The 25000-nt window shown below is 44.4% G+C and overlaps 1 protein-coding gene across 3 annotated transcripts in view; it reads left to right on the top strand.

Annotated features, from left to right (window-relative positions):
* LOC123991147 (partitioning defective 3 homolog) overlaps positions 1-25000 on the top strand; it is a 625449-nt gene that overhangs the window by 224122 nt on the left and 376327 nt on the right. For all 3 annotated transcript variants that reach the window (XM_046292394.1, XM_046292392.1, XM_046292393.1), the window contains exons 4-5: positions 4530-4726; positions 15292-15423. In XM_046292394.1, coding sequence (XP_046148350.1) covers positions 4530-4726; positions 15292-15423 — 329 coding nt within the window. The remainder of the gene's footprint in view (positions 1-4529; positions 4727-15291; positions 15424-25000) is intronic.

Here is a 25000-nt window from a genome sequence, read left to right as displayed (position 1 = left end):
TTTTTTCCAAATTAACTCCATAATATCGACATAAACATGGCAAACAATGTTTATAATCAATCCTCAAGGTGTTTTTCACATATCTATCGATGATAAATCCTTTGTGGCAGTTGACTTTCTCTTCTGAAGAAATGGAACGCGCATGGACCTAGAAATTACGCAATAATTTCGACACAGGACACCGGGCGGACACCTGGTAAATGTAGTCTCTTATGGTCAATCTTCCAATGATATGCCTACAAATACGTCACAATGCTGCAGACACCTTGGAGAAACGACAGAAAGGGCAGGCTCATTCCTGGCACATTCACAGCCATATAAGGAGACATTGGAACACAGCACCTTCAGAATCTGGGGCATTTCCTGTATGAAACTTCATCTTGGTTTCGCCTGTAGCATTAGTTCTGGGGCACTCACAGATAATATCTTTGCAGTTTTGGAAACGTCAGAGTTTTTCTTTCCAAAGCTGTCAATTACATGCATAGTCGAGCATCTTTTCGTGACAAAATATCTTGTTTAAAACAGGAACGTTTTTTATCCAAAAATTAAAAGAGCGCCCCCTATCTCGAAGAAGTTAAATACGTTGTGTTTAAGTTGTGTTAAATATTGTGTTTAGACCCTTGGCAATGACACTCTAAAGTGAACTTGGGTGCATCCTGTTTCCATTGATCATCCTTGACATGTTTCTTCAACTTGATTCAGCTGTGGTAAATTACATTGATTGGACATGATTTGTAAAGGCACACACCTGTCTATATAAGGTTCCACAGTTGACAGTGCATGTCAGAGCAAAACACAAACCAAGAGATCGAAGGAATTGTCCCTCGCGCTCCGAGACAGGATTGTGTTGACCACCAAGACTCTTCCTAGAGCTGGCTGCCTGGCCAAACTGAGCAATCGGGGAAGAAAGGCTTTGGTCAGGGAGGTGACCAAGAACCCAATGATCACTCTAACAGAGCTCCGGAGTTCCTCTGTAGAGATGGGAGAACCTTCCAGAAGGACAACCATCTCTGCAGCACTCTACCAATCAGGCCTTTATGGTTGAGTGGCCAGACGGAAGCCACTCCTCAGTAAAAGGCACATGACAGCTGGCTTGGAGCTTGCCAAAAGGCACCTAAAGACTCTCAGACCATAAGAAACAAGATTCTCTGGTCTGATGAAAACAAGATTGTTTTGCCAAACAAGACCTCAGGAAAAAAAATTGTAGACCTCCACGAGTGTGGTTCATTCTTGGGAGCAATTTCCAAATGCCTGAAGGTACCACGTTCATCTGTACAAACAATAGTACGCAAGTTTAAACAACATGGGACCACGCAGCTGTCATACCGCTCGGGAAGGAAACGTGTTTTGTGTCCTAGAGATGAACGTACTTTGGTGCAAAAAGTGTGAATCAATCCCAGAACAACAGCAAAGGACATTGTGAAGATGCTGGAGGAAACAGGTACAAAGTACCTAAATCCACAGTAAAACGAGTCCTATATCTGTAACGGCAGATCTCCTCTTCGTCTGAAGAGGAGTAAGGATTAAAAAAAGACAAAACAAAGGAAATAAAGGTCAGACCATGACAATATCGACGTAACCTGAAAGGTCGCTCAGCAAACCACCATAAAAAAACAGACTGCGGTTTGCTACTGCACATGGAGACAAAGATCGTACTTTTTGGAGAAATGTCCTCTGGTCTGATGAAACAAAAATAGAACTGTTTGGCCATAATGACCATCATTATGTTTGGAGGAAAAGGGAGAGTCTTGCAAGCCGAAGAACACCATCCCAACCGTGAAGCACGGGGGTGGCAGCATCATGTTGTGGGGGTGCTTTGCTGCAGGAGGGAGGAGGGACTGGTGCACTTCACAAATAGATGGCATTGTAAGGAAGGACAATTGATATATTGAAGCACCATCTCAAGACATCAGTCAGGAAGTTAAAGCTTGGTCACAAATGGGTCTTCCAAATGGACAATGACCCCAAGCATACTTACAAAGTTGTGGCAAAATGGCTTAAGGACAACAAAGTCAAGGTCTTGGAGTGGCCATCACAAAGGTCTGACCTCAATCCTATAGAACATCTGTGGGCAGAACTGAAAAAGCATGTGCGAGCAAGGAGGCCTACAAACCTGACTCAGTTACAACAGATCTGTAAGGAGCAATGGGCCTAAATTCACCCAAGTTATTGTGGGAAGCTTGTGGAAGGCTAACCACAACATTTGACCCAAGTTAGACACTTTAAAGGCAATGCTACCAAATACTAATTGAGTGTATGTAACTTATGACCCACTGAGAATGTGATGAAATAAATAAAATCTGAAATAAATCATTATCTCTACTATTATGACATTTCATATTCTTAAAATGAAGTGGGGATCCTAACCGACCTAAAATGGGGAATTTTTGCTTGGATTAAATGTCAGGAATTGTGAAAAACTGAGTTTAAATGTATTTGGCTAAGGTGTATTTAAACTTCTGACTTCAACTGTAGAAACCAGACACATGCTCATTGTGTCACGATCGTCTAAGGTGGAAACAGGGGACCAAATCGCGGCGTGGTGAGCGTACATACTTCTTTATTATAAAATGTCGCCAACAAAACAATCAACATCCAAACGAAAACGTGACGCCAACGTAGTGCTCACAGGCAACTATACATGGACAACTACCCACAAATACAGGTGGGGGAAAAGGCTACCTAAGTATGGTTCTCAATCAGAGACAACGATAGACAGCTGCCTCTGATTGAGAACCACACCCGGCCAAACACACAGAAATACAAATCATAGAAAAAGGGACATAGAATGCCCACCCAAATCACACCCTGACCAAACCAAAATAGAGACATATACAGCTCTCTACCGTCAGGGCGTGACACATTGCTCACATGGAGCGTGTAAATAATGGTTTGAAATAAAACAAAACTTGTTTCTCATAAGTGTAGAAGGTTGTGAACTCTGCAAATAACATTTCCACTCCGAGAATGTGAACGGTAAATTGCTGTAATTAATACATGCATTAATAGAAATGAATGTAACCAAATGATAGGGATTAAAGCTAAATTGTCTGTTTTACAAACAGTAGTCTTCCATAAAAGTGTACATCAGCCAACACTGTGTAGCCTATGCTACTATTCTACTTTGCGAAATAGTAGGGCATTTTTTTTGTCTCGCCTAGGACCGGGCCTGATCAGCGTTGATTTGTCTATAAATTAAGAGACGATTCCGTATCAAATTATACCATGCCAGGTTGGGAAGGATTTGCCCACTGACCATTTGACATAACATTAGTGCGTTATAGCCCTCAGAGCCGGGAACAACCTACTGCTGTTGAATAATTAATGATGGTCAGACACATCCCAACCTTTTCTCATAGAAGACCAATATATCTATTGACTGTACAAAAGAAAGTCCACACCTCAAAACATTTGTTTTACTGAACTGTCATAACCTATAGCAATCTACATCCCCCTGCATAGCTACTCCAGCATCACACGACAGCTGGAAAGAGGAGGAGATGTAGAGTCTTTAATAGACAGACTAAAGTTACCAATACAATTGTTTATAATTGTTAGTAAACACTCACGCTATTAGATAAAGTTAATAAAAAAACATTGTAAAATCCTAAAAATGGATGTATGCCTATTTTTCATAACGTCCTCATCCAAACCGTCAGTCACACGGTTATTCAATTACCGTCACTGCCCGGCACACACTTGTATGTGGCTGGCTGCCTGGGATCGGCCTCGGCTTGCAGACACAGTAGAGTACATGCCCTGTAGTTGAATTCCATTACAGTCCAGGGACAAGCAGGGAATAGCTCTCTACTATCTGTAGTCACGGGCCACAGCCAAGCTAAACGTCCCACAGTTCAGTCTAATGTTTCATTGGGGCTCAGAAGACCAGGCACTGCAGCTTCACAACTATTCCCCATGTGTTTTACAGTCACACAATAGCCTGCCCGATAGTTACTATGTGGGATGTTGTTGGTTGGTGTTCTGGTGGAAAATGATACAGTGACAGTCAGCACATAGGCCATCATTGTAAAAAAAAAAAAAAATTGTTCTTAACAGACTTGCCTAGTTAAATAAATAAAGGTAACATTTTTTTTTAAATAGACCCTGTAGTGTAGAGACTTGCAGTCAAGGAGTAAGTCAATATTTATTAAGCAGTAACAGCGCTAATGTGTTTTTCAGGTGTACTGTACAATATGTGATATGCTAACCTTTCTCTGTCTTTCTCTCTCTCCCCTCTTTCTCTCTCTGTCTCTCTCTTTCCCCATTGTCTCCCGCCATCTCTTTCTGTCTGTCTCTTTCTGTCTCTCCCTCTCCCCTCTATATCTCTCTCTCTCTCTTCTCTCTCTCTCTCTCTCTCTCTCTCTCTCTCTCTCTCTCTCTCTCTCTCTCTCTCTCTCTCTCTCTCTCTCTCTCTCTCTCTGTCTCTCTGTCTCTCTCTCTCCCCTCTGTCTCTCTGTCTCTCTCTCTCTCTCCCCCTGTCTCTCTCCCCTCTTTCTCTTTGTTTCTCTCCCACTTCCTTCTCTCTATAGACATGCCTCTCCATGTTCGGCGCAGTAGCGACCCCTCTCTGGCAGGCCTTCCCCTGGGTGACCCACATACAGCACCGGAGGAACCATCCCGTAAGAACCCCACACGATGGTCCACCACGGCAGGCTTTCGCAAGCACAACCACCACCACAGCCACAGCCACAGCCAAAACACTGGGACCAACAGCCTGGAACGCAAGGTACAGTAACCCAAATCCTAGACTTATCCTAACACAGCCATAGCCAGAACACAGGGACCAAAAGCCTGATACAGTACAGTGAACTATCCCAACCTCATGACCTAGGTCATGTCCAGTAGGGACAAAATGTTTTGTAACAGGGAGGTACTACTCATTTACAATGGTGCCCTGACAACAGCAATACAACAAATGATATTTGATCAATACAAATGAAATTAACTACAAATTACAGAATCAACATGACAGCTTCAAACTCCACATTTTACATGAAATCCAAACATTTGCAATTCTCAATTAATTCATTCAACATTAACGTCCTAAATACCCGAGAGTCAAGATGTAGGGAGTTTTGTAGGCTATTCCAAAAGTGGGGGGCATTCAAACTGAAGGCGGATTTACCTAGATCGTTATGTACTAGTGGAACCTTAAGAGATAACCATCCCTGTGAATGGATTTGGTGTGTCATATTTAAAACATTTAACAGTGAGGTAGGTCGGAAGCTTCTGTCGTAGAGCTTTATAAACAAAAAGCGAGGAATGAAGTGATGTACAGGACTTAAATGAGGACCAATAAAAAGTGTGTGTTTGTCCATTTTGGTACGGTGTGTCCTACTGAACACGACTCTGGTTGTACCACCCTGCCTGAAATGTCCTTCAGCTTCAAGGATGCAGGTCCTTAACCCCTTAGTTAATCCTTTACCCACCACTTTTAGGAAGCAAACCCCTATTCTTTATTGAAAAGAATGAAGATCACAGCTTTGAGCATATATTCTTTGTTCTAATTTACTTTTGAGGGTCGTCGGATGTGAACCAGAAGTGAATGTGAAAAGATTATTTTAGGGTTCATCCTCCCTGAAGCTTAAAAAAGAACAGCTAGGCCTATTAACTAGATCAAAATGGCTGCCGACAAGCCTTTAGTGCTTTTGAAACAACTGATATTCCAAATGAGATGGAGGGAAGAAGGGGAAGATGGAGTGCTCAGAATGTGACACAGCAACCCTCGACATGATTAGAGCGTTGGCTGATAATCCTATTTAAAAGCACTTTAGTTGTCACCGGCGCCATAATCTTAGTGCTCGTCGCTTCCAAGAGGCTACGGGGGGAAAACGGAGACATAAATAATACATTTGTTATTGTACCTTTCATTTGGTGGCAGAATACAGACTTTTTGGTTTAATATCATAGGCTTAAGCAGATGGAGTCTGTTGCATTGTTGCTAGATTTGCCTCTGTCTATTTTCATCTGTTAATGACTTGATGTTAAATACAGTATATTTAGCCCGCTCTGGCTATAGAATATTTCATCTAGGCAGAAAGTTGAATCTAAAATGAAACACGCTAACAAAACATCAATACTATTCATATTTTACCGACTAATTTCGGACCAAAACATATGGACAGAAAATGTACCATATTTTCAAAGACCCGTTGGCTTTGTCTACAGCTACTTGATTTGAGCGTCGCACGCCATGTTCCACTCTTTATATTTGCTCTATTTCCTATGACTCCCAACAGATGAATCGTCTATTTTTCCTACATCGTCTCAATATAGTGATATATAGCCGACGGGACTCTTGATTCATCAAGCTAGCATTGTAAAATCTTGACGCTCCTCAATGACTTTACAATGCATCTGTCAACTCTGCTCCCTCCTTTCCTCTCTCCCCTTAGCTAGCTAAGCCTTTGTGCTTAGCACCGAGCACTAAACAGGTTTAGCAGAGCCAGCAGTGAATACGTGCTCGACGATTTACAACCTCTCTGGGTTTGTGTTTTCTGTGTCGTTTTATAAGTCGTAAAGAATTCAAGAGTGGACTCCTTTGTCTCACGTCTGCCTGTGTTGTGCTGTGTGAACGGAGCACGGTTTGTGTGTTGTGACTGTGATGGTTATCATTGAGACCGGGCGTCTCAATAGGCCTCTGACCCATATCTTTATGGCCCTGTCTGCACCCCCTTCCCTTCCTTCAGCCTCTCTCTCCGGGCCTCCTTCCTCCTGTCCTTCCTCAGCCGTGGCCCTTGGTCACGCTGCGTTCAGCTCGAGTAAACCACATGGATTGGTTTAGCGTACAGGAGACATACAGGATCTCCCTCGGGAGTGTTGCCGGGCAGAACTTTGTGGAGTATCTAGTGCTAGGGCTGTGGTTGTCATGACATTTTGTCAGCCGATGATTGTCAAGCAAATAACTGCCGGTCTCACGGTAATTGACCGTTGATGAACATAAACACATTTGGCATCTCCAAGTTTCCACCCGTAGCCTACAAGCCACTGATGCTGACCTTTCAAGTCAAATCACATTTTACTGGTCACATACACATGGTTAGCAGATGTTAATGCGAGTGTAGCGAAATGCTTGTGCTTCTTGTTCCGACCATGCAGTAATATCTAACAAGTAATCTAACAATTTCACAACAACTACCTTTTACACACAAGTGTAAAGGATTGAATAAGAATATGTACATATAAATATATGGATGAGTGATGGCCGAACGGCATAGGCAAGATGCAGTAGATGGTATAGAGTACAGTATATACATATGAGATTAGTAATGTAGGGTATGTAAACATTATATAAAGTGGCATTGTTTAAAGTGACTAGTGAGACATTTATTACATCCTATTTTTTATTATTAAAGTGGCTAGAGATTTGAGTCAGTATGTTGGCAGCCGCCACTCAATGTTAGTGATGGCTGTTTAACAGTCTGATGGCCTTGAGATAGAAGCTGTTTTTCAGTCTCTCGGTCCCAGTTTTGATGCACCTGTACTGACCTCGCCTTCTGGATGATAGAGGGGTGAACAGGCAGTGATTCGGGTGGTTGTTGTCCTTGGTGATCTTTTTGGCCTTCCTGTTACATCAGGTGATGTAGGTGTCCTGGAGGGCAGGTAGTTTGACCCCCGGTGATGCGTTGTGCAGACCTCAACCCTCTGGAGAGCCTTACGGTTGTGGGCGGAGCAGTTGCCATACCAGGCGGTGATACAGCCCGACAGGAGGCTCTCGATTGTGCATCTGCAGAAGTTTGTGAGTGTTTTTGATGACAAGCCTAATTTCTTCAGCCTCCTGAGGTTGAAGAAGTGCTGCTGCGCCTTCTTCACCACGCTGTCTGTGTGGGTGGACCAATTCAGTTTGTCCGTGAAGTGTATGCCGAGGAACTTCAAATGTTCCACCTTCTCCACTACTGTCCCGTCGATGTGGATAGGGGTCATCTCCTTTGTTTTGTTGACATTAAGTGTGAGGCTATTTTCCCGACACCACACTCCGAGGGCCCTCACCTCATCCCTGTAGGCCGTCTCGTCATTGTTGGTAATCAAGCCTACCACTGTAGTGTAGTCATGCAAACTTGATTATTGAGTTAGAGGTGTGCATGGGGGAGTACAGGGAGTATAGGAGAGGGCTGAGAACGCACCCTTGTGGGGCCCTAGTGTTGAGGATCAGCAGGGTGGAGATGTTGTTTCAGGGTCTCGAGCTTAATGATGAGTTTGGAGGGTACTATGGTGAGCTATGCTATGCTGAGCTGTAGTCGATGAACAGCATTCTTACATAGGTATTCCTCTTGTCCAGATGGGTTAGGGCAGTGTGCAGTGTGATTGCGATTGCGTCTACTGTGGAGATATTGGGGTGGGAAGCAAATTGGACTGGGGGTCTTGGGTGTCAGGTTGGGTGGAAGTGATATGATCCTTGAATAATCTCTCGAAGCACTTCATGATGACGGAAGTGAGTGCTACGGGGCGATAGTCATTTAGCTCAGCTGTGGGTTACACTAGTTCTTTTAGCAGACGAGATTTGCTTAGAATTTTGTGGCATTATTTTATATTATTTAATAGTATGAAGGATACAATTGAACAGAGCGGAATAAAATATCAAGGATATTTTCTCCAAACGATTTGAAGCCCATGTGGCTATTCTGTGATGAGCTGTGAACAAAGAAACAGGTATACTCCTAAATGCTTCATTTAGAGTTATGTCATTTTAGTTGTGATACAATTGTTGGGCTATATGTTCTGATTTTTAATACATTTTGTCAGCCAACAAGATGAATAGGCCTAGCGAACTGCAAAAGCCCTAGCCTATGTCAATTTACTATCCCCCATAGTACAAAAGTTGACCTATTCTATGCGAGAAATAAGTATTCCAAACATAGTCTGGGACAGTTGTGGGATGCGATAGATCCCAAATTAATACAACCACTAGCATGAAAAAAAAACTGTTTTAAGCAATGAGCCTGACACAACAGATCAGGACATTGATAAACTATCCACACACGGCGGGTAGCACACACGGCGGGTAGCACACACCGCGGGTAGCACACACCGCGGGTAGCACACACCGCGGGTAGCACACACCGCGGTAGGCTATGAGCACAATGTTCCATTAGCAGGAAAACACCGCGATTATAAAGGTGCATTTTTATGTGAAAATGGGTAGCACACACCGCTGAGGTATATGGTAGCACACACCGCGGGTAGCACACACCGCGGGTAGGCTATGAGCACAATGTTCCATTAGCAGGAAAACACCATTCTCAAAAGGGACCGCAAATGCGATTATAAAGGTGCATTTTTATGTGAAAATGATCTTCCCCAAACATGAAACGTACACACTGTGTGTGTATTCCAGTCAGGCTGTACGTCCATTGTAAAGAGGATTAATGTGCTTCATTTTAAGAAGTTATTTGGCCACTTTCATTGTGATACAAATCTTATCTGAACAGGCCTATGGGCTAGGCTACCTGAGGTATATGACTATGATCTATGGGCTAGGCTACCTGAGGTATATGACTATGATCTATGGGCTAGGCTACCTGAGGTATATGACTATGATCTATGGGCTAGGCTACCTGAGGTATATGACTATGATCTATGGGCTAGGCTACCTGAGGTATATGACTATGATCTATGGGCTAGGCTACCTGAGGTATATGACTATGATCTATGGGCTAGGCTACCTGAGGTATATGACTATGATCTATGGGCTAGGCTACCTGAGGTATATGACTATGATCTATGGGCTAGGCTACCTGAGGTATATGACTATGATCTTAAAAAGTCACACAAAAAAAAGGCATGTGCTGTTTCTTGCCTTAAGTTGGGCATCATACATAAGTGATAATATATCATTCACAAGTGATAGGCTTATATTGTCACCCATCAGACTATTCTTGATTTAATCTTGTTTTTACATATACTAAATAATGTACAGTACCTGTCACGCCCTAACCTTAGAGAGCAATTTTATTTCTCTATTTGGTTAGGTCAGGGTGTGATTTAGGGCGGGCATTCTTTGTTGTCTATTTCTTTGGTTTTGGCCGAGTATGGTTCCCAATCAGAGGCAGCTGTCTTATCGTTGACTCTGATTGGGCATCATACTTAGGCAGCCCCTTTTCCCACTTTCTGTTGAGGGATCTTGTCTTTTTGTGTTGCATGGTTTTGCACTACTAGCTTTACATTCATTGAGTTGTTTATTGTTTTTTGGTGGAACATTTATAATTAAAGGAAAATGTACGCCTACCACGCTGCACCTTGGTCTTATTCCGACGACAGCCGTAACAGTACCAGTCAAAGGTTTGAACACACCTACTCATTCAATGTATTTATTTTACTATTTTCTACATTGTAGAATAATAGTGAAGACATCAAAACTATGAAATAACACATATGGAATAATGTAGTAACCAAAAAGTGTGAAACAAATCTAAATATATTTTACATTCTTCAAAGTAGCCTCCTGTGCCTTGATGACAGCTTTGAACACTCTCAACCAGTTTCACCTGGAATGCTTTTCCAACAGTCTTGAAGGAGTTCCCACATATAATGAGCACCTGTTGTCTGCTTTTCCTTCACTCTGCGGCCCAACTCATTCCAAATCATCTCAATTGGGTTGAGGTCGGTTGATTGTGGAGGCCAAGTCATCTGATGCAGCACTCCATCACTCTCCTTCTTGGTCAAATAGCCCTTACACAGCCTGGAGGTCATTGTCCTGTTGAAAAACAAATGATTGTCCCACTAAGAGCGAACCAGATGGGATGGCGTATCGCTGCAGAATGCTGTCGTAGCCATGCTGGTTAAGTGTGCCTTGAATTCTAAATAAATCACTGACCGTGTCACCAGCAAAGCAGCCACACACCATCACACCTCCTCCTCCATGCTTCACGATGGAAACCACATACGGAGATCATCCGTTCACATACTCTGCATCTCACAAAAACACGGCGGTTGGAACAGAAAATCTCAAATTTGGACCAAAGGGCAGATTTCCAACGGTCTATTGTCCATTGCTGGTGTTTCTTGGCCCAAGCAAGTCTCTTCTTCTGTGACGACCCTCCCACTCTGTCTGCCGTATTCTCTCTCTCTTTGCTCTTGTTTTCCTTATTAGGATGTCGGCTGGCGGAGCTGAGAGGGTCGTCAGCGATGTGGGACACACCTGGGCTCGGGTGTGTCCCAGCGTAAATGCACCACTTCCCCATTAATTGAGGAGACTCTCCATGCAGACACACTGATAGATTTTGCTTGTGGCTGTTTTGCTTGTTTGCGTTGGCACCTTCAACACCCCTCATTATCACATTTATGCAGGCAACCACACACTTACACTATTGATTATTGACTACACACACCATTATTCTTTGTATTTAGTTTACTTTAGTTAAGGAATAACAAAATATATGTATTATCTCCACGTTGCCTCCCTTTTTGTTTCGACTTCTAATTGGTGTCCTTGGTTTCTTTGCAGCAATTTAACCATGAATGCCTGATTCATGCAGTCTCCTCTGAACAGTTGATGTTGAGATGTGTCTGTTACTTTAACTGTGAAGCGTTTATTTGGGTTGCATTTTCTGAGGCTGGTAACGCTCATGAACTTATCCCCTACAGCAGAGACCTCTGGGTCTTCCTTTCCTGTGGTGGTCCTCATGAGAGCCAGTTTCATCATAGCGCTCGATGGTTTTTGCAGCTGCACTTGAAGAAATTTTCAAAGTTCCTGAAATGTTCAGTATTCACTGACCTCCATGTCTTAAAGTAATGATGGACAGTATTTTTTTCTTTGCCTATTTGAGCTGTTCTTACCATAATATGGTCTTGGTATTTTACCAAATAGGGCTATCCTCTATATACCACCCCTACCATCTCACAACACAGCTGATTGGCTCAAATAAAGGAAACACATTCCTCAAATTAACTTTTAACAAGGCACGCCTGTTATTTGAAATGCATTCCAGGTGACTACATACACTTAATGAAGCTGGTTGAGAGAATGCTAAGAGTGTGCAAAGCTGTCATCAAAACAAAGGGTGGCTCCTTTGAAGAATCTCAAATATAAAAGCAATTTTGATTTGTTTAACACTTTTTTTGGTTACTATGTGCCATATGTGCTATTTCATAGTTTTGATGTCTTCACTATTCTACAATGTAGAAAATAGCAAAACTGAAGTGAAACCCTTGAATGAGCAGGTGTGTTATAACTTTTGACTGTTACTGTATGTGTGAAATTTGTTTTGTTTAAAATGTACCGTTATCATGCACCTGTCTCGTGACGGGCGGGGGGAAAAATGTATGTCAAATGTATGTCATCTATGCACTTAAATAGCGAATGGAGGACACTTTTCCCCTGTTTCATTTTCATACCAACCAGCTAGGCTATACTCCTCTTGTAAATATAAGCAATGTGCTTAATATTAGGAAAGTTGAGAAATAAATATAGTAGGCCTAGCCTACAGAGAGCTGATGGGATCCTCCTCGTTTTAGTAGAGGCCATGACTCTGTTTTCTCATGTACAAGTGCATTCGGAAAGTGTTCAGATATCTTGGCTTTCTCCACATTTTTTACATTACAGGCTTATTCTACAATTGATTCAATTGTTAGTTTTTTCCTCATCAATCTACACACAATACAAAAACAGAAATATCACATTTACATAAGTATTCAGACCCTTTACTCAGTGCTTTGTTGAAGCACCTTTTGACAGCAGCGAGTCATCTTGGGTGTGATGCTACAAGCTTGGCACATCTGTATTTGGGGAGTTTCTCCCATTCTTCTCTGCAGATCCTGTCAAGCTCTGTCAGGTTGGATGGGGATCATCGCTGCACAGCTATTTTCAGGTCTCTCCAGAGATGTTCGATCAGGTTCAAGTCCGGGCTCTGGCTGGGCCACTCAAGGACATTCAGAGACTTGTCCCGAAGCCACTCCTGTGTTGTCTTGGCTGTGTGCTTAGGGTCATTATCCTGTTGGAAGGTGAACCTTTGCCCCAGTCTAAGGTCCTGAGCATTCTGGAACAGGTTTTCATCAAGGATCTCTCCGTTTTTCCTTAACTCTGTTAATCTTTCCCTCTATCCTGACTTGTTTCCCAGTCCCTGCAACTGAAAAACATCCACAGAGCATGATGCTGTCACCACCATGCTTCACCTTAAGGATGGTGCCAGGTTTCCTCCAGATGTGGCGCTTGGCATTAAGGCCAAAGAGTTCAATCTTGGTTTCATCAGATCAGAGAATCTTGTTTCTCATGGTCTGAGATTTTTTAGGTTCCTTTTGGCAAACTCCAAGAGGGCTGTCACTCAACCATAAAGGCCTGAAGGGCTGATTACTGCAGAAATGGTTGTCCTTCTGGAAGGTCCTCCCATCTCCACAGAGGAACTCTGGAGCTCTGTCAGAGTGATCATCGGGTTCTTGGTCACCTCCCTGACCAAGGCCCTTCTTCTTCGATTGTTCAGATTGGCCGGGTGGCCAGCTCTAGGAAGAGTCTTCATGGTTCCAAACTTCTTCTATGTATGAATGATGAATGACACTGTGTTCTTGGGGGACTTTCAATGCTGCAGACATTTTTTGGTACCCTTCCCCAGATCTGTGCCTCGTCAGAGTCCTGTCTCAGAGCTCTACTGACAATTCCTTCATCCTCTTGGCTCGGTTTTTGCTCTGACATGCACTGTCAACTGTGAGACCTTATTAGGACAGGTGTGGCTTTTCAAATCATGTCCAGTAAATTGAATTTACCAAAGGTGGACTCCTATCAAGTTTTACAAACATCTCAAGGATGATCAATGGAAACAGCATGCTCCAGAGCTAAATTTCTAGTCTCATAGCAAAGGGTATGAATCCTTTTGTAAATATGTTTTTTATATTTAATACATTCGCAAAAATGTCTAAAAACCTGTTTTCACTTTGTCATTATGGGGTATTGTGTGTAGATTGCTGAGAAATTGCTTTTATTTAATCAGCTTTAGAATAAGGCTGTAACTTAACAAAATGAAAGGGGTCTGAATAGTTTCCGAAGGCACTGTAATTGTGTAGCGTATTGAAATTGTGCAACATTGCCATTTGCATTGATGTCAGAGTGATTAGAAGGACAATAGAGTGCTGAGTACCAGGGAGGTTGCAAGTTTGGTAGGTATCTAATGACCGTCAGCAGCATCAGAGCTTGGAGAAGCCTATTTACCGTGACTAAACGGTCACGTGGAATTTGATTGCCGCCATGACTCGTGACTGCCAGTGTGGTGGTATTAGGGTCACCGTAACAGCCCTATCCAGCGCATGTTGTCCTGACCGACATAGTGGCGGAGCAGCTGTGGGTCGGCCACGCTGGTCTAGACACGGCTCTGACAGTCTGTAGCCACCAGCGGTATCACACAAGGACAGGCACCACACACAAACACTTGTGCTGCCTGAAGCCAACAGCAGCCTTGGTCTGTAGGTTTTCTAGGCCGAGACTGTCTGTCTGGACTGTGACCCCCCCCCCCCTACCTGTGTTTGCTCTATAAACTCAAACAAATGGAGATCTAATTAGCATAGCCCGTGGGTGTTTGATTTCACCTTCACAGGAAATGTTTTCGAGAGGTTCTTAATTCTCTCTGCGTACCAAATGACACCATATTCCCTAAACAGTGCACTACCCATAGGGCTCCAGTCAAAGGTTGGTTCAGTATGTTGGGAATAGTGTGCCATTTGGGATGCACACTCAATATGATAGTAGAGCTAAGCTGTGGTCCAAGGCGCCAATCGGCTCCCGGTGACGTGGCCAGGCTATTAGTGACAATAATTTAGCGTGTGTGTACTGGGATAGGAATTAACTGTATCAGGGTGTGGCTCATCGCCAAGATAAGCTAGACTACCTGCCAATCACATTACAGCTATTTAACAGCATCACAATCTCATCTGTCATGTCAGCATGGAATTGCTTAGCGCAAAGTAGCGCTGGACGATGTGCACTTCATCGTACTTTGGAGACGTAGTACATGTACAATATAATGTATGTGTTTGTGTGAATACTAACAGATGATTATAGTGTGACTTTGTGTGTTAAACGTTGTCTCTCCATGTCTGCAGGGAAAATTAGGATTTGTGTGTGGACTTGTATCGAATGCTATTGTTGTAGTACAGTACACTGCATGTACTGTGTATCAATCGAATACTATTGGTGTAGTACAGTATACTGCATATACTGTGTATCAATCGAATACTTTTGGTGTAGTACAGTATACTGCATATACTGTGTATCAATCAAATGCTATTGTTTCATTACAGTATACTGCATGTACTATGCATCAAAATGTGGTGTTAAACATTGCCTCTCCTCCGTGTGTGCATGGTAAGGATGTAGATGCGTACCGGAGTCTCCCTCGTGATTCAGCTGTTTGGGCCACCCAGTTCCAGAGAGAGACTGCCCGCTCCTCACTCAGCGCCAACCACCCCATGGTGGACCGTTGGCTGGACAGACAGGATCAGGTAGGACCACACACACACACACACACACACACACACACACACACACACACACACACACACACACACACACACACACACACACACACACACACACACACACACACACACACACACACACACACACACACACACACACACACACACACACACACACACACACACACACACACACACACACACACACACACACACACACACAGAGTAATAGAAAACTAGAAAAACTATCCAGCCAACTTTGGCCCTAACCCTAGTGTTACAACAACATCTACATTACTGATGTTCCGTCAGCCAGCCAGCTCTGGCCCTTAACCCCGGGGTTCGTTTACATGGCATTGTGCTTTCAATGGAGCTTTCAGAGTCCAACATTGCAGTATTTCTGTTTTACAGTATGTCTGTTTTTTTTTGTCTCTCGTTTTGACTGACTGGTCTTCCTACTGAAGGATGAGAGAAAAAGGGCGCTTGAAAAAGTAGAACTTAAATAAAATGGCAGACAGTCTCTGTGGAGCTCATAAATGACCTTGAAGGTGTGGGCCAAGTAGCTCTCGATCCTCGCTCGACGGGAAAGTATTTATTCCATCTCTGTCTTTCACACTTTCCTGCCGCTTCTGCTATTTCATTGTCTTTCTGTCTGTCGATACATCAGTCGCCTGGCTGCTGGGACTGTGTGGGAGGTGTTTAAATGATCCTCCGCCACAAAAAGAGATGGAAAGAAGAGAGAGTGACGGGGAGAGAGAGTGAGACATACGTTTGCAGCTAGGCATTTGTTTGTTCCTGCATATTAATGAATATTAGATGTTTCATCACTGGAACCGCTGAAGCACTAATTTGGACTACTCATGAATTGAATTGTTTTATTACTCCGCCATTTTGAATTATTCCCCCCTCCGTCCTTGACTTTTCCTTAATAAGTTCATATAACACACTGCAGTTGTTTTGAATCTTAATGTCACCAACAGAAGTGGAGTTATAACTCGTTTTAAGAGAGCATGTCATTTTTTTGGCAGTTGTCCCCTGCTGCGCCTCCTCCCGACAGTAGGGCTTGCTACGCTCCTCCTCCCGACAGTAGGGCCTGCTACGCTCCTCCTCCCGACAGTAGGGCCTGCTACGCTCCTCCTCCCGACAGTAGGGCCTGCTACGCTCCTCCTCCCGACAGTAGGGCCTGCTACGCTCCTCCTCCCGACAGTAGGGCCTGCTACGCTCCTCCTCCCGACAGTAGGGCCTGCTACGCTCCTCCTCCCGACAGTAGGGCCTGCTACGCTCCTCCTCCCGACAGTAGGGCCTGCTACGCTCCTCCTCCCGACAGTAGGGCCTGCTGCGCCTCCTCCCGACAGTAGGGCCTGCTACGCTTCTCCGCCCGACAGTAGGGCCTGCTACGCTCCTCCTCCCGACAGTAGGGCCTGCTACGCTCCTCCTCCCGACAGTAGGGCCTGCTATGCTCCTCCTCCCGACAGTAGGGCCTGCTACGCTCCTCCTCCGACAGTAGGGCCTGCTACGCTCCTCCTCCCGACAGTAGGGCCTGCTACGCTCCTCCTCCCGACAGTAGGGCCTGCTACGCTCCTCCTCCCAACAGTAGGGCCTGCTACGCTCCCGACAGTAGGGCCTGCTCCTCCTCCCGACAGTAGGGCCTGCTACGCTCCTCCTCCGACAGTAGGGCCTGCTACGCTCCTCCTCCCGACAGTAGGGCCTGCTACGCCTCCTCCTCCCGACAGTAGGGCCTGCTACGCTCCTCCTCCCGACAGTAGGGCCTGCTACGCTCCTCCTCCCGACAGTAGGGCCTGCTACGCTCCTCCTCCCGACAGTAGGGCCTGCTACGCTCCTCCTCCCGACAGTAGGGCCTGCTACGCTCCTCCTCCCGACAGTAGGGCCTGCTACGCTCCTCCTCCCGACAGTAGGGCCTGCTACGCTCCTCCTCCCGACAGTAGGGCCTGCTACGCTCCTCCTCCCGACAGTAGGGCCTGCTGTGCCTCCTCCCGACAGTAGGGCCTGCTACGCTTCTCCGCCCGACAGTAGGGCCTGCTACACTCCTCCTCCCGACAGTAGGGCCTGCTACGCTCCTCCTCCCGACAGTAGGGCCTGCTACGCTCCTCCTCCCGACAGTAGGGCCTGCTACGCTCCTCCTCCGACAGTAGGGCCTGCTACGCTCCTCCTCCCGACAGTAGGGCCTGCTACGCTCCTCCTCCCGACAGTAGGGCCTGCTACGCTCCTCCTCCCGACAGTAGGGCCTGCTACGCTCCTCCTCCCGACAGTAGGGCCTGCTACGCTCCTCCTCCCGACAGTAGGGCCTGCTACGCTCCTCCTCCCGACAGTAGGGCCTGCTACGCTCCTCCTCCCGACAGTAGGGCCTGCTACGCTCCTCCTCCCGACAGTAGGGCCTGCTACGCTCCTCCTCCCGACAGTAGGGCCTGCTACGCTCCTCCTCCCGACAGTAGGGCCTTCTACGCTCCTCCTCCTGACAGTAGGGCCTGCTACGCTCCTTCTTCTGACAGTGAAGGTGCTGTGCCCAGTTGATTATCACCCTGATAATTGCCTCAAAATTGAATCTAAACTTGACCTGTTCCCGAAACTAATTTCCACACAAACAATGCATTCGTAAAGTATTCAGACCCCTTGACTTTTTCTACATTTTGTTACGTTACAGCCTTAATTTAAAATGGATGAAATAGTTTTTCCCCCCCTCTCATCAATCTACTCACAACACCCCATAATGACAAAGCAAAACCAGGTTTTTAGACATTTTTGAAAATGTATAACATTTTTAGAACTGATATCACATTTACATAAGTATTCAGACCTTTTACTCAGTACTTTGTTGACGCACCTTTGGCAGCGATTACAGCCTTGAGTCTTCTTGGCTATGAAGCTACATGCTTGGCACACCTGTATTTGGGGAGTTTCTCCCATTCTTCTCTGCAGATCCTCTCAAGCTCCGTAAGGATGAATGGGGAGCATCGCTGCACAGCTATTTTCAGGTCTTTCCATAGATGTTCGATTGGGTTCAAGTCCGGGCTCTGATTAGGCCACTCAAGGTCATTCAGAGACTTGTCCCGCAGCCACTCCTGTGTTGTCTTGGCTGTGTGCTTAGGGTCATTGTCCTGTTGGAAGATGATCCTTTGCACCAGTCTGAGTTCTTGAGAGCTCTGGAGCAGGTTTTCATCAAGGATCTCGCTGTATTTTGCACCGTTCATCTTTCCCTTAATCCTAACTAGTCTCCCAGTCTCTGCCGCTGAAAAACATCCCAACAGCATGCTGCCACCACCATGGTGCAGACGTGACACTTGGCTTTCAGGCCTAAGGTTTTAATATTGGTTTCATCAGATCATATCATCTTGTTTCTCATGGTATGAGAGTCTTTAGGTGCCTTTTGGCAAAACTCCATGCGGGCTGTCATGTGCCTTTTACTGAGGAGTGGCTTCCATCTGGCCACTCTACCATAAAGGCCTGATTGGTGGAGTGAAGCATACATGTTTGATTACAAACTATAGTTTTGGCAAGTCTGGTAGGACATCTACTTTGTGTTTGACACAAGCCATTTTTTCAACATTTGTTTACAGACAAATTATTTTATTTATAATTCACTGTATCACAATTCCAGTGGGTCAGAAGTTTACATACACTAAGTTGACTGTGCCTTTAAACAGTTTGGAAAATTCCCGAAAATTGCTTTAGAAGTGTCTGATAGGCTAATTGGCATCATTGGAGGTGTACCTGTGGATGTATTTCAAGGCAAACCTTTTCTCAGTGCCTCTTTGCTTGACATCATGGGGAAATCAAATGAAATCAGCCAAGAACTCAGAAAATAAATTGTAGACCTCCACAAGTCTGGTTCATCCTTGGGAGCAATTTCCAAACACCTGAAGGAAACACGTTTATCTGTACAAACAATAGTACGTAAGTATAAATACCATGGGACCACGCAGCCGCCATACCGCTCAGGAAGGAGACACTTTCTATCTCCTAGATATTAACGTACTTTGGTGTGAAAGGGGCAAATCAATCCCAGAACAACAGCAAAGGACCTTGCTGGAGGAAACAGATACAAAAGTATCTATATCCACAGTAAAATGAGTCCTACGATAACTTGAAAGGCAACTCAGCAAGGAAGAAGCCACTGCTCCAAAACAGACTTTAAAAAATCCAGACCACGGTCTGCAACTGCACATGGGGACAAAGATCGTACTGATGAAACAAAAATAGAACTATATATTATAGAACTATTATGACCATCGTTATGTTTGGAGGAAAAGGGGGAGGCTTGCAAGCCGAAGACACCATCCCAACCATGAGGCACAGGGGTGGCAGCATCATGTTGTGGGGGTGCTTTTCTGCAGGAGGGACTGATGCACTTCAGAAAATAGATGGCATCATGAGGGAGGAAAATTATGTGGATATATTGGAGCATCAGTCAGGAAGTTAACCATCCCAATCGTGAGGCACGGGGGTGGCAGCATCATGTTGCGGGGGTGCTTTTCTGCAGGAGGGACTGATGCACTTAAAATGTGTCTTCCAAATGGACAATGACCCCAAGCATACTTCCAAAGTTGTGGCAAAATGGCTTGGAGTGGAGTATTGGAGTGGCCATCACAAAGCCCTGACCTCAATCCTATAGAACATTTGTAGGCATAACTGAAAAAGCGTGTGCTAGCAAGGAGACCAACAAACCTGACTCAGTTACACCAGCTCTGTCAGGAGGAATGGCCAAAATTCACCCAACTTATTGTGGGAAGCTTGTGGAAGGCTACCCAAAATGTTTGACCCAAGTTAAACAATTTAAAGGCAATGCTACCAAATACTAATTGAGTGTATGTAAACTTCTGACCCACTGGGAATGTGATGAAAGAAATAAACTCTGAAATAAATAATTATCTCAAATATTATTCTGACCTTTCACATTCTTAAAATAAAATGGTGATCCTAACTTAGGGAATTTTTACTAGGATTAAATGTCAGGTATTGTGAAAAACTGAGTTTAAATGTATTTGGCTAAGGTGTATGTAAACTTCTGACTTCAACTGTATGTAATTAGGGTATTTCTGTTTTTTATTAGTAATACATTTGAAAACATTTCCAAAACACTTTTTCCACTTTTGTCGTTATGGGGTATTGTGTGTAGATTGATGAAACAAGAAAAAGTAATCAATTTTAGAATATGGCTGTGACTTAACAAAATGTAGAAAAGGGAAAGGTGTCTGAATACTTTCTGAATGCACTTTATGCTTTCTGTTTCATAGTCGTAACAAACGAACACCTCGAATACAATTGATTGATCCCCTGAATTTTGGTGTTTTTTGGTTTGGGTTTTTACATATAGCATACAGTAAAATAAACTAATAAAAATGCTGTTGTGTTATAATAGTTTTTTCTAACATAACCAAATGAATGTTGCTGTGTTAGCATATATGAAATGTATTAATTGCACTGTTAGACTGTTGCAATCAGAATGACTGCTCGTGAGCTCAGTGGTTCTGGTGTTAAATCTCTTGCACTTATAGAGGCCTAAACAAAGGCTTCCAAAATGGCTGTGATTACAGGGCAGAACGGATCAAATGGACATGTTTACATATTACCGAGACTCGCTGCCACTCTAATCGGTCCCCTATATATATTTAATTGTTCGGGAACTTCTACCACATATCACTTAAACAGGACAGGACTCTCACAAATATAGCCACTTATTCCCTACATAGTGCACTACTTTTGACAAGGGCCCATAGGTCTCTGGTCAAAGGTAGTGCACTATGTAGTAGGGCATAGGGTGCCATTAGGGACTCAGGCCCAGATAGAGTAGGCCAGCTTGCCTTGCATTGCCCTGCCGGATCCAATCCCGCCTTGGGTTATGCATCATCATTAAGGAGAGCCATCTTGCATGGAGAAGCCAATCAGCTCTACCAGTGGGGGCTGTTTTTCTGGAGCTTTCTGATCCAGTGGAGCAGTCCTTCAGTCAGAGCCCCCACCAGCCCAGGCATAACTGACAGAGTCATCCATTTGGAGTCCACACCGCCATTACGGCTGCATTGTGACCCAGATGAGCTGTCACATGCAAGGACCTCCAGCAGTACTCCAATTTTCAGGCCCTCTGACTCCTCATTTCATCCAGCCTCTATCATGCATTGTGATGTTGGCCTAGGCTGATGGGTGAAACCACATTAGAATACAGACCCCAACTGCCCCTCCTCCCTCCATCCCTTCTTCCTGTCTTCCACTTCAACCCCCATCCCCACTTTCTCCACCATTCCTTCTCCTCCCAGGGAAAGTAGTGACGTGGAATGGGGTCCATTCCTAAACAGGTGGCGGCATTGTGGCTTCTGGGATTCATCCTACTGCATTAGACCAGTGTCTTTACACGTTCCGCCTGCCTCCACATTCCACACTAGTCATGCCAAGCAGCCACATAGCCAAAAACCAGTCAGGCCCACTCCACTTTATCCCAACCCCACCATCAGGCTCTCCTCTCTGGGTTAACTAGAGGCTGTGGCAGCCTGAGTGCTCTGGGGCATAGAGTAGGATGGGCGTCAGGAAAATGGAGGGCCTTGCTGTAGCAGTCACTGTTTGTGACTTACACTATTGATTTATGCATCATATTTTTATTGCATCTTAATATCAGTGTTGAGGCTTGTTTTATGATGCTGGAGGAAGCTCCTCGTTTATGACGATGGCTCCAGAATCACCTCAATGAATTGCTGGTTTAAACACTCTGTTGATACAGTGAACCTTCATACAACTGGTGTTATTGCCTACAGTATACTGCACAATGTGTTTTAATTCAGGGGAGGAGGTTGCATCTCTACCTGGGTTGAAATCACATTCATTGTCAGGGTTTTTATCGTCTTAGCAATCAGCCTCTCTCCCTTTGTTATGATATCTGTCCTTGTTTCTCAGTGATGGCCGTGTGGTTGCCAATGTTTTATCTCAAGGCCCGAGATAAAAATATGGTTCATTAAAACATCACACTGTTATGATCGGCAAAGCTGAGTGGAGATAATGAGTACGCACCCACGCACACACACACACACACACACCTATACACGCCCACCCGCACACACACACACAAAAACACACTCACGCACACACACACCTATACACGCCCGCCCACACACACAAACACACTCACACACAAACACACACACACACACACACACACACACACACACACACACACACACACACACACACACACACACACACACACACACACACACACACACACACACACACACACACACACACACACACACACACACACACACACGCCCGCCCGCACACACACACACACACACACACAAAACACACTCACACACACACACACACCTATACACGCCCGCCCGCACACACACACACACAAAAACACACTCACACACACACACACAAAAACACACTCACACACACAAACAGACACACACACACACACAAACAGACACACACACACACAAAAATACACTCACACACACGCACAAAAGCACACACACACACACACACACACACACACAAACACTCACACACACAAAAACTCACACACACACAAACATACACAAATAAAATAAAATAAGTGAAATTAAAGCAATTATTTGTTTATCATGATGTATTTCTAGAACAGCATCTCTAATTCATAATAAGAGTGTGAAGGAAGGGCTGATTAAAAATGCATTAAAAGTGGCACTTTATACGAAATGGTTCAGGACATAGCGGAACGGAGTGTAAGTTGTTCAACAGACTGGGGTCCTCTTCCTCTTAAATAATCAACCTTTTTTTTTTTACTCTGGATTCAATGAGATAATATTTCTGCATTACATCTCTAGTAGATCCGTTAATATTGAGATGTTACATAAAAGCACAGTGTTTCACAGATCATCTTTAAATTGTTGTTTTGAAGGTCGGAAATGTTGCTTTTAATCGTGTCCTCACAGTTTCCTCTGTGCCCTTTAATTGTCCCTGGCTTCTTAACAAATGGCACTCTATTCCCTACATAGTGCACACCCTTTGACCAAAGCCCTGGTCGAAAGTAGTGTGCTATATAGGGAATAGGGGGCCATTTGGGACGAGGACCCCAGTCTGTTGAACAACTTACACTCCGTTCCGCTATGTCCTGAACCATTTCGTATAAAGTGCCACTTTATAATGCATTTTTAATCAGCCCTTCCTTCCCACTCTTATTATGAATTAGAGATGCTGTTCTACTCTGTTCAGTCAGACACGGACACAGAGGCGTTGTGTGGCTCCTCTACTCTCTCCTTAAACAGGAAGCATGTTCTTTCAAGAAGCAACCGACTGGGCCTGCATCACAAATGGCACTCTATTCCCTAAATAGCACAAACTTAGGGTTTTGGTCAAAAGTAGTGTCATATGTAGGTAATAGGGCGTTATTTGGGACATATACTGGCCCTTTAGAGTGGCCATGAAGCAAGAGACTGAACCTTTAAAATAGGTCACTTTCCTCAGACATGGGAAGGGATAGATTCCTGTTAAAAACAGCAGGAAATTATAACTATGCTACAGTATAGCTCAATTTTGTTGAATGTGATTTGTTTGTCTGTGTCTATGCCTCTGTGTACACTAAATTTGCACACATGCGTTGCTTTTGTGGCTATACAGTACAGCAGTGTCAAATGCTTCCATCCAGGCCCTTGGGAAGCACTTCCCAGGGCATTATGTAGAGCTTATTGTAAATCGCATCTCTTTATCAAGCCATAAACGCCAAGGCCTTATGAGTTATTCTTTAAATAAACAGCTGTCGTTAACGCTGCCCCATTATCCCTGTTGATGAATGCTAATGGGATCTACTGACTTGCAGAGTGGAGAGGGAGAGGGAGAAAGAAAGAGTGAGAGATGGCCCGGCTGAGTGCTTCTCCTTCACCGTGGCTCAGACTGACTGACAGCCTTTATGAACTCTACACAGGGGTGGGACTAACACATGGTGTCAATAATGTACATATACAACCCAATCACATCTCGGTTAGGCCCACGGAAGGATCAGCCTAACGTTGAAATTGTGCATTTAAATATGTTAGGAAGTATAAAAAAAACTATTAGTCCGTCCATCCTTCCTCTCTGACTGTCCAGCCTTTCAGTGGTCATATAGATACGGTGTTAAATGAAGGGCGAGAGAGCCAAAAGAAAGAGGAGAATCTGATAGAAGCTTTGGTCAGAGTGCCAGCCAGGAGAATGTTCATGTGCTTTGCTCTTGAATGGAGCTGCACCACCTTACGGGGTTTATTTCTTCCTCTCTCAAAACAAAATGCTCCCCTGCCCTGCTGTCTGCATGAGAGAGTAGTGAGATGGATGGTCTGAGATCACGTTTCCTTTATTATTTCCCCTAGTAGATCAAAGACGCTTAATTTAATAAAAAAGAATCTAATGTTTCAGAGTACTGGCATCTCTCTCTAGGCATTAACCTTTGTATGTTGGAGAGTTATTTAGTATGGGTACACCATCGTGGACTTGAATATGACCTTTCACTCCAATTGTTCGTGGTCGAGAAAGTTACCGGGCCATCGGAGGTTGAAATGAGCATTTACTTAGTTAAGGTGGTCAGATATGTTGTGAGGTTAAGTATGGGTTGTTGTGGAGCCCACACAGCCTGAGA

This window comes from Oncorhynchus gorbuscha, linkage group LG12 (assembly GCF_021184085.1).
Source record: "Oncorhynchus gorbuscha isolate QuinsamMale2020 ecotype Even-year linkage group LG12, OgorEven_v1.0, whole genome shotgun sequence".
NCBI lineage: Eukaryota > Metazoa > Chordata > Actinopteri > Salmoniformes > Salmonidae > Oncorhynchus > Oncorhynchus gorbuscha.
The sequence above is the reverse complement of the archived record's forward strand: the minus strand, read 5'-3'. Positions and strand labels throughout refer to the sequence as shown.